The sequence below is a fragment of the Boleophthalmus pectinirostris genome, unplaced genomic scaffold (assembly GCF_026225935.1).
Source record: "Boleophthalmus pectinirostris isolate CB_2022bp ecotype Guang Dong unplaced genomic scaffold, ASM2622593v1 HiC_scaffold_5, whole genome shotgun sequence".
Classification (NCBI taxonomy): Eukaryota; Metazoa; Chordata; class Actinopteri; order Gobiiformes; family Gobiidae; genus Boleophthalmus; species Boleophthalmus pectinirostris.
This window is the reverse complement of record NW_026571404.1, coordinates 455,402-466,027: the sequence shown is the minus strand read 5'-3', so window position 1 is coordinate 466,027 and position 10,626 is coordinate 455,402. Positions and strand designations below refer to the sequence as shown.

General features: G+C 46.7%; 1 protein-coding gene across 1 annotated transcript in view; it reads left to right on the top strand.

The window, feature by feature from the left end:
• shtn1 (shootin 1) overlaps positions 1–10,345 on the top strand; it is a 14,684-nt gene extending 4,339 nt beyond the window's left edge. Inside the window, exons 4-13 of the mRNA XM_055162902.1 lie at positions 2,369–2,570; positions 2,704–2,780; positions 3,130–3,211; positions 4,035–4,129; positions 4,227–4,373; positions 5,328–5,474; positions 8,533–8,608; positions 9,158–9,255; positions 10,044–10,094; positions 10,205–10,345. Of these exons, the coding sequence (XP_055018877.1) occupies positions 2,369–2,570; positions 2,704–2,780; positions 3,130–3,211; positions 4,035–4,129; positions 4,227–4,373; positions 5,328–5,474; positions 8,533–8,608; positions 9,158–9,255; positions 10,044–10,094; positions 10,205–10,345 (1,116 nt within the window). The remainder of the gene's footprint in view (positions 1–2,368; positions 2,571–2,703; positions 2,781–3,129; positions 3,212–4,034; positions 4,130–4,226; positions 4,374–5,327; positions 5,475–8,532; positions 8,609–9,157; positions 9,256–10,043; positions 10,095–10,204) is intronic.
• Positions 10,346–10,626: the final 281 nt, after the last annotated feature.

Below are 10,626 nucleotides of genomic sequence, written 5' to 3'. Positions count from 1 at the left end.
AGACCTGGATTAGTCCTGGTTTAGACCTGGTTTAGTCCTGGTCTAGACCTGGTTTAGTCCTGGTTTAGTCCTGGTTTAGACCTGGTTTAGACCTGGTTTAGACCTGGTTTAGTCCTGGTTTAGACCTGGTTTAGACCTGGTTTAGACCTGGTTTAGTCCTGGTCTAGACCTGGTTTAGTCCTGGTTTAGTCCTGGTTTAGACCTGGTTTAGACCTGGTTTAGTCCTGGTCTAGACCTGGTTTAGACCTGGTTTAGACCTGGTTTAGACCTGGTTTAGACCTGGTTTAGACCTAGAGATGAGGATTAGGGTTGAAAATGGGTTGAAAATTCTATGAGTGGACTTGCCTCTCCAGAGATCTGACCTATAACCTGTTAGTCGTGTTTTAGCTCCAGTGTTTTCCAGACTCAGACTCAGAGTCTAGGACTTAGACTCAGAATCCATTGTAAAACTCTTCGCCTTTCTCTAAAACACTTTGTTATTCTCTTCGTAAACTCTTCGTAAACTTTTTGTAAAACTCTTCGTAAACGCTTTGTAAAACTCTTCGTAAACTTTTTGTAAAACTCTTCGTAAACCAGAGTCGGCGTCAGAACACATCTACTGGAGGGGCATGGGTCACCAGCAGGGGGGGCACTGCCATTTGAGAAATATTTTAACGCGGTGGAGTCATACACAGCAGACATGCTTCAAACACGTTTTTCTTTAACAGTATTAGGCTAATTAGGCCCGAGCGCCAGAGGCTGGCGAAGGGTCCTATTAGTATCGCAAAGCGATGCTCCAAGTGGCCGAAAAATGGAATGGCGCGACGTGACTCGCCCGTAGTGACCAGGGACCCTCGCCATCACGTTGCAATGCGCCTGAGGTTTCCGAAAATGTATAGTTTGTCGGCCAAAAAAAGCGGAACATTGTTCTCGCATCAGAATATTATTCTTATTATTATTTATTTTATTTTATTTTTTTTTTCCTAACCAACTCACCCATTTTTCACCCACTAAACAATAATAAAAAGTCCTGGAAATTTTGCCATCTGGTAAAACTCGCGCTTCCCTACGTTTTGGCCTCGGGCGTTTGACCCAGACAGAATCATTCTGTATCATCTAGACAAGTGCGACATTAAAAGTTGTTAAAAGCTTTTTAAAAGGTCAAACGGTGTTGCCGTGGCAACGGGGCAAATTTCGGGTTCTTTTTTGGGGCTCATCATCAAACTTCAACGAGTGATAATTTGCACAAACTTTGGCCGATTTCCCTCAAATTTTAATTGTGGGTTTACATCCCGACCCTGAACAGATTGATGTAAGAAAATACAAAAATGGCTGCAATAGCGCCCCCTGGAAAATTTGTATGTAAAAATAAGGTTTTATTTGTCACAGATATACAAAATTTGGCATCCACATTCGATTAAAAAACTCAATGATGCTCACATCCCGTTTACATTGTATCCTCGCCAATGGGACGTCCTTACACAAACGTTGGCGTAGCCAAACCAAATTTGGTCTCCAGATGCATCATGGCAATAAAAACAAAAATGTATATTGTGACCACGCCCCTTTACAAACCGGAAGTCCACCATCTTGAATTTTTTTTTTTTTTTGCCAAATTTTGAAAATTGCAGGGTTAAATTAAAATGTATAAGGTTTAGGGTTGGAGCTATGGTTAGGATTATGATTAGGGTAATGTTTAAGCTTAGGCTTATTAGGGTCAGTGTGAGGTGCGGCGTATGCGGGGCGCTGCGTTTGGGGGGCGTGGCGTATGCGGGGCGCGGCGTTTGGGGGGCGCGGCGTGTTTGTAAACTCTTCATAAACTCTTCGTAAACTCTTTGCAAAACTCTTCATAAACTCTTCGTAAACTTTTTGTAAACTCTTCGTAAACTTCTTGTAAACTTTTCATAAACTCTTCGTAAACTCTTCGTAAACCCTTCGTAAACGTTTTGTAAACTCTTTGGAAACTCTTCGTAAAACTCTTCATGAACTCTTCGTAAACTCTTTGTAAAACTCTTCATAAACTCTTTGTAAACTTTTTGTAAACTCTTCTTAAACTCTTCGTAAACTTTTTGTAAAACTCTTTGTAAACTCTTTGTAAACTTTTTGTAAACTCTTTGTAAACTCTTCGTAAACTCTTCATAAACTTTTTGTAAACTCTTCGTAAACTCTTCATAAACTCTTCATAAACTCTTCGTAAACGTTTTGTAAACTCTTTGTAAACTCTTCGTAAACTCTTCATAAACTCTTCGTAAACGTTTTGTAAACTCTTTGTAAACTCTTCGTAAAACTCTTCGTAAACTCTTTGTAAAAGTCTTTGTAAACTCTTTGTAAACCTTTCGTAAAACTGTTTGTAAAACTGTTTGTAAAGTTCACGTTTGTGTTTTTTCAGTTGTCTCGTCAGAACCGTTCTCTGAAGCGTCGCTCTATGATGCTCGTGTCTCACCTGAGTCCAGACCTGGTCTCACACATAGACCTGCTCGAACCGGACCCAGACCTGGACCCGATCCCGGACCCAGACACAGAAGGACCTGGTTTGGACCAGGGTCTGAACCAGATCTGCCAGTCTGTCACCTGTCAGAGGACGATCACAGGTACTCCCTCTCCCCAGACGCCTCCCTCCCCCTCCCCAGACGCTTCCCTCTCCCCAGACGCCTCCTCCTCGTCTTCAGCATGTTGACAGATTTTGTCTCGAATTATTTGTTTATTTCTTTATTTAAATTTCAGATCTGCAGAACGAAAAAACCAAAGCAGAGTCTGAACTTCAGGAACTGAGAGAAGAACTGGACCGAACCCGAGAAGAGGTGATGGGAGGGACCTGACACACGAGGAGGGACCTGACACACGGGGAGGGACCTGACACACGAGGAGGGACCTGACACACGAGGAGGGACCTGACACACGGGGAGGGACCTGACACACGAGGAGGGACCTGACACACGAGGAGGGAGACCTGACACACGGGAGGACCTGACACACGGGAGGGACCTGACACACGAGGAGGGACCTGACACACGAGGAGGGACCTGACACACGAGGAGGGACCTGACACACGAGGAGGGACCTGACACACGAGGAGGGACCTGACACACGGGGAGGGACCTGACACACGGTAGAGCTTCTGAATTGAAGTTTTTTGTCTTTTTTCTGCAGTTGCTGAAGGAGAAACACGACAACACTTTGTTAATCGCAGAGAAAGTTCGACTCAACAAACTCCTGAACAGCTACAACAGAGGTGAGACCTGGTTTAGTCCTGGTTTAGTCCTGGTTCAGTCCTGGTTTAGTCCTGGTTTAGTCCTGGTTTAGTCCTGGTTTAGACCTGGTTCAGTCCTGGTTTAGTCCTGGTTTAGTCTGGTTTAGTCCTGGTTTAGTAGTCCTGGTTTAGTCCTGGTTTAGTCTGGTTTACCTGGTTTCCTGGTCCTGGTTTAGTCCTGGTTTAGTCTGGTTTAGTCCTGGTTTAGACCTGGTTAGTCTGGTTTAGTCCTGGTTCAGTCCTGGTTTAGTCCTGGTTTAGTCCTGGTTTAGTCCTGGTTTAGACCTGGTTCAGTCCTGGTTTAAGTCCTGGTTTAGTCCTGGTTTAGTCCTGGTTTAGTCCTGTCCTGGTTTAGTCCTGGTTTAGTCCTGGTTTAGTCCTGGTTCAGTCCTGGTTTAGACCTGGTTTAGTCCTGGTTTAGTCCTGGTTAGTCCTGGTTTAGTCCTGGTTTAGTCCTGGTTTTAGTCCTGGTTTAGTCCTGGTTCAGTCCTGGTTTAGTCCTGGTTTAGTCCTGGTTTAGACCTGGTTCAGTCCTGGTTTAGTTTAGACCTGGTTTAGTCCTGGTTTAGTCCTGGTTTAGTCCTGGTTTAGTCCTGGTTCAGTCCTGGTTTAGTCCTGGTTTAGACCTGGTTTAGTCCTGGTTTAGACCTGGTTTAGTCCTGGTTCAGTCCTGGTTTAGTCCTGGTTTAGACCTGGTTCAGTCCTGGTTTAGTCCTGGTTTAGTCCTGGTTTAGTCCTGGTTTAGTCCTGGTTTAGACCTGGTTCAGTCCTGGTTTGGACCTGGTTCAGTCCTGTTTGTCTTTAGTCTCGTTGTTGGCGTTGGAGGAGTTCGAGGAGCTGCAGACGGATCTGGATCTGGAGAAGAACTTGAGATCAGAGGCTGAAAACTTTGCCCGAGAGGTTAGAAAACTAGACCTGGTTTAGTCCAGGTTTAGACCTGGTTTAGACCTGGATTAGTCCTGGTTTAGTCCTGGTCTCACGTTGTGGTCTGTGGCAGATGTTGGTCGAGCAGAAAAAGCTGAAGCGCCAGAGCCAGATCCTGGTCCAGAACCTGGGTCCAGACCAAGTCCTGATCGAGGCCTTAGACCAGGTCCAAAAACTGACCGCAGACCTGGAGCGAGAGAGACTCCAGCACCAGGAGGAGGTACGGGAGGGCATCTGACGCAAACAGAGAGAGGGAGGGCATCGTGTTTATGGCAGGGCATCAGGTTTATGGGAGGTTTACGGGAGGGCGTGTGGTTTACGAGAAGTTTACAGGAGGTAGTTTGGTTTACGGGAGGTTTATGGGAGGGTATCAGGTTTATGGGAGGTTTACAGCAGGGCATGTGGTTTACAGGGGTATACGGGAGGGCGGGAGGTTTACGGCAGATTTACAGGAGGGCATCAGGTTTATGGGAGGGATACAGCAGGGCATGTGGTTTACGGAAGGTTTACGGGAGGGCGTGTGGTTTATGGAAGGTTTACGGGAGGGCGTGTGGTTTATGGAAGGTTTACGGGAGGGCGTGTGGTTTATGGAAGGTTTACAGGAGGGCGTGTGGTTTATGGGAGGGCATCAGGTTTATGGAAGGTTTACAGGAGGGCGTGTGGTTTCCGGGAGGGCATCAGGTTTATGGGAGGTTTACAGCAGGGCATGTGGTTTATGGGAGGTTTACGGGAGGGTATCAGGTTTATGGGAGGTTTACAGCAGGGCATGTGGTTTACGGAAGGTTTACGGGAGGGCGTGTGGTTTATGGGAGGGCATCAGGTTTATGGGAGGTTTACAGGAGGGCGTGTGGTTTATGGGAGGTTTACGGGAGATTTACGGGAGGGCATCAGGTTTATGGAGGGTTTACGGGAGGGCATGTGGTTTACGAGAAGTTTACAGGAGGGCGTGTGGTTTATGGAAGGTTTACGGGAGGTTTACAGGAGGGCATGTGGTTTACAGGAGGTTTACGGGATGGCGTGTGGTTTACGGGAGGGCATCAGGTTTACGGGAGGTTTACGGGAGGTTTACAGGAGGTTTACAGGAGGTTTATGGGAGGGCGTGTGGTTTACGGGAGGTTTACGGGAGGGCATCAGGTTTACGGGAGGTTTACGGGAGGGCGTGTGTGTGCTGCAGCTGGCGTCCCTGGAGCGTCGTGTTTCCTGCTCTGAACACCAGATGGAGCTGCAGAGTCTGAGGAGCCGAGTGCAGCTGCAGGAAGAGAAGAAGAACGAACTGAACAAACTGTGGAGCGACGCCCGAGACGAAGCCAAAGACCTGAGAGCCACAGGTACTTCAAATACTACTACAAATACTACAAATACTACTAAATACTACTACAAATACTACAAATACTACTACAAATACTACAAATACTACAGATACTACAGATACTACAAATACTTCAAATACTACTACAAATACTACTACAAATACTGCAAATACTACTACAAATACTACAAATACTACTACAAATACTACTACAAATACTACAAATACTACAGATACTACAAATACTTCAAATACTACTACAAATACTACTACAAATACTGCAAATACTACTACAAATACTACAAATACTACAAATACTACAGACTACTACAAATACTACTTCAAATACTACTACAAATACTACTACAAATACTACAAATACTACTACAAATACTGCAAATACTACTACAAATACTACAAATACTACTACAAATACTGCAAATACTACAACAAATACTACAAATACTACAGATACTACAAATACTTCAAATACTACTAAAAATACTACTACAAATACTGCAAATACTACTACAAATACTGCAAATACTACTACAAATACTACAAATACTACTACAAATACTACTACAAATACTACTACAAATACTGCAAATACTACTACAAATACTGCAAATACTACTACAAATACTACAAATACTTCAAATACTACTACAAATACTACAAATACTTCTACAAATACTACAAATACTACAGATACTACAAATACTTCAAATACTACTACAAATACTTCAAATACTACTACAAATACTATAAATACTGCAAATACTACTACAAATATTTCAAATACTACTACAAATACTTCAAATACTACTACAAATACTGCAAATACTACTACAAATACTACAAATATTTCAATTACTACTACAAATACTACAAATACTACTACAAATACTACAAATACTACAGATACTACAGATACTACAGATACTACTACAAATACTACAAATACTACAGATACTACAGATACTACAGATACTACAGATACTACTACAAATACTACAGATACTACAGATACTACAGATACTACAGATACTACTACTGTAAGACAAGCCCACACACACACACACACACACACACACACACAGGTAGACACGCCCCCCGGGGAGGCGGGACTCACCTGTTGTAAACTTCTGTTTCTGCTTCACACGGAGGTCACAGGTGAATGTGACGGGGTTGGAATTCTGGGTCAAAGGTCACAGGTCAAAGGTCACAGGTCAAAAGTCACAGGTCAAAGGTCACAGGTCAAAGGTCACAGGTCACAGGTCACAGGTCACAGGTCACAGGTCACAGGTCACAGGTCACAGGTCACAGGTCACAGGTCACAGGTCACAGTCACAGGTCACAGATCACAGGTCACAGGTCACAGGTCACAGGTCACAGATCACAGGTCACAGGTCACAGGTCACAGGTCACAGGTCACAGGTCACAGATCACAGGTCACAGGTCACAGGTCACAGGTCACAGGTCACAGGTCACAGGTCATCTCTGTCTCTGTCTCAGTGGAGGAGCTGCAGAAAAAACTTCAGACTCTGATGAACCCTGCACCCCCCCCTCCCCCCCTCCACCTCCACCACCTCCACCTGCTCCAGCGTCCAACCCCCTCAGGTACTGAACCAGGACTGAACCAGGACTAAACCAGGACTGAACCAGGACTGAACCAGGACTGAACCAGGACTAAACCAGGACTGAACCAGGACTGAACCAGGACTGAACAGGACTAACCAGGACTAAACCAGGACTGAACCAGGACTGAACCAGGACTAAACCAGGACTGAAACCAGGACTAAACCAGGACTAAACCAGACTGAACCAGACTGACCAGGACTGAACCAGGACTGAACCAGGACTGAACCAGGACTAAACCAGGACTGAACCAGGACTGAACCAGGACTGAACCAGGACTGAACCAGGACTGAACCAGGACTAAACCAGGACTGAAACCAGGACTGAAACCAGGACTAAACCAGGACTGAACCAGGACTGAAACCAGGACTGAACCAGGACTGAACCAGGACTGAACCAGGACTGAAGACTGAACAGGACTGACTACCAGGACTGAAACCAGGACTAAACAGACTAACCAGGACTGAACCAGGACTGAACCAGGACTGAACCAGGACTGAACCAGGACTGAACCAGGACTAAACCAGGACTAAACCAGGACTGAAACCAGGACTGAACCAGGACTGAACCAGGACTGAAACCAGGACTAAACCAGGACTGAACCAGGACTAACCAGGACTGAACCAGGACTGAACCAGGACTAAACCAGGACTGAACCAGGACTGAACCAGGACTAAACCAGGACTGAACCAGGACTGAACCAGGACTGAACCAGGACTAAACCAGGACTAAACCAGGACTGAACCAGGACTGAAACCAGGACTGAACCAGGACTGAACCAGGACTAAACCAGGACTGAACCAGGACTGAACCAGGACTGAACCAGGACTGAACCAGGACTGAAACCAGGACTGAACCAGGACTGAACCAGGACTGAAACCAGGACTGAACCAGGACTGAACCAGGACTGAACCAGGACTAAACCAGGACTGAACCAGGACTGAACCAGGACTGAACCAGGACTAAACCAGGACTGAACCAGGACTAAACCAGACTAAACCAGGACTGAAACTGAACCAGGACTAAACCAGGACTAAACCAGGACTAAACCAGACTGAACCAGGACCCAGGACTGAACCAGGACTAAACCAGGACTGAACCAGGACTAAACCAGGACTGAACCAGGACTGAACCAGGACTGAACCAGGACTAAACCAGGGACTGAACCAGGACTGAACCAGGACTGAACCAGGACTAAACCAGGACTGAACCAGGACTGAACCAGGACTAAACCAGGACTAAACCAGGACTAGACCAGGACTAAACCAGGACTGAACCAGGACTAAACCAGGACTAAACCAGGACTAAAACCAGGACTGACCAGGACTAGACCAGGACTGAACCAGGACTGAAACCACCAGGACTGAACCAGGACTAGACCAGGACTAAACCAGGACTAAACCAGGTCTTGTTCTGGTTCAGTTCTCTTCTGTTTCTGGTGAGGAAGAAGAAGAACGTGAGCGCAGACGTCCCCCTGACCCAGAAGGAACCAGCCGACAAAACAGGTCAGGTCCCCTCACACTGTGTGTCAGGTCCCTCCTGTGTGTGTCAGGTCCCTCCGTGTGTGTCAGGTCCCTCCTGTGTGTGTCAGGTCCCTCCTGTGTGTGTCAGGTCCCTCCGTGTGTGTCAGGTCCCTCCGTGTGTCAGGTCCCTACGTGTGTGTCAGGTGTCCTCTCCGTGTGTCAGGTCCCTCCGTGTGTGTCAGGTCCCTCCGTGTGTCAGGTGCCCTCTCCGTGTGTCAGGTCCCTCCGTGTGTGTCAGTCCCTCCGTGCAGGTCCTTCCGTGTGTCAGGTCCCTCCGTGTGTGTCAGGTGCCCTCTCCGTGTGTCAGGTCCCTCCGTGTGTGTCAGGTCCCTCCGTGTGTGTCAGGTCCTTCCGTGTGTCAGGTCCCTCCGTGTGTGTCAGGTCCCTCTCCGTGTGTCAGGTCCTCCGTGTGTGTCAGGTCCCTCCGTGTGTGTCAGGTCCTTCCGTGTGTCAGGTCCCTACGTGTGTGTCAGGTCCTTCCGTGTGTGTCAGGTGCCCTCTCCGTGTGTCAGGTCCCTCTGTGTGTTACAGATGTTCGTACGTTGGCGGTAAACGAGATGATGCAGAGGATCAAACGAGGCGTCCAACTGCGACCTGTCGACCAATCATCATCCAGAACCAGGACACAGGTGAGGGTCGACCAATCAGAGACGAGGGCGGGACACAGGTGAGGGTCGACCAATCAGAGACGAGGGCGGGACACAGGTGAGGGTCGACCAATCAGAGACGAGGGCGGGACACAGGTGAGGGTCGACCAATCAGAGACGAGGGCGGGACACAGGTGAGGGTCGACCAATCAGAGACGAGGGCGGGACACAGGTGAGGGTCGACCAATCAGAGACGAGGGCGGGACACAGGTGAGGGTCGTCTGAATCCTGACAGAACCGGGATGTGGATAAAAAAGCGGGACACTGACTCAGTCTGTCCACGTCTTTATGAAAAACAAAATAAAGGACGAAACTTTTACACTTTTACTGAGTTAAATAAAGATTTAAACAGACTGACAAAGAGAGTTTAGAATTGTTCTGTTTCAAAACTCAGAGTTACTTTATTTTTGTTTCATACTTTTCTTCACACAAACATTTCACTGAGAAAAAACTGTGAGTCTTTAACACAGAGACGAGCTCCAAACCAAAGGACGAGAAAAAAAGAGAATCTAGAGAAAAACATGAAAATGGAAAAGTTAGAGTTAAAAAAAACGTGAAAAATAAAGAGTTAGAGTTATAAAATGTGAAAAAGGAAAAGTTAGAGTTAGAAAAACATAAAAATTTTAAAGTTAGAAAAACATAAAAATGGAAAAGTTAGAGTAAAAAAAAAGTGAAAACAGAAAAGTTAGAGTTATAAAAACGTGTCTCACTCTTTCTGGATTTTCTTCGGTCGATGTTTCTCTTCATTTGTTTCTGTTTGTTTTTTTTAGTTGGAGAAGAAACCGTCAAACTCTGCGATCCACGAGCTCCGAGGAATCATGGTGAGTCTGAGCAGCTCCGACGCTCTTCCACCTCGTGACATCATCAGGTGTCACACACAGGCTCCTCCGGGTTTTTAAAGTCTTCATCTTTGACTCTTTGTGTTTTTCAGGAAAACTTTAACCGGAGCCCGAGGACTCTGGTCCGGACCGAGTCCAGAGACCGAGACTCAGAACTCAACCGGGTTTTACTGAAGAGACGAGACGCCATAGAAACACAGACCTGCAACAGCCCAGTCCAGACCCAGATCTAGACCAGGACCAGACCAGGACCGGACCAGGACCGGACCAGGACCGGACCAGGACTAGAACAGGACTAGAACAGGACTGGACCAGGACTGGACCAGGACTGGACTGGACTAGAACAGGACTGGACCAGGACCAGGACTGGACCAGGACTAGGACTGGACCAGGACTGGACTGGACAGGACTGGACTGGACCAGGACTGGAACAGGACTGGACCAGGACTGGACCAAGACTGGACCAGGACTGGACCAGGACTGGACCAGGACTGGACCAGGACTGGACCAGGAT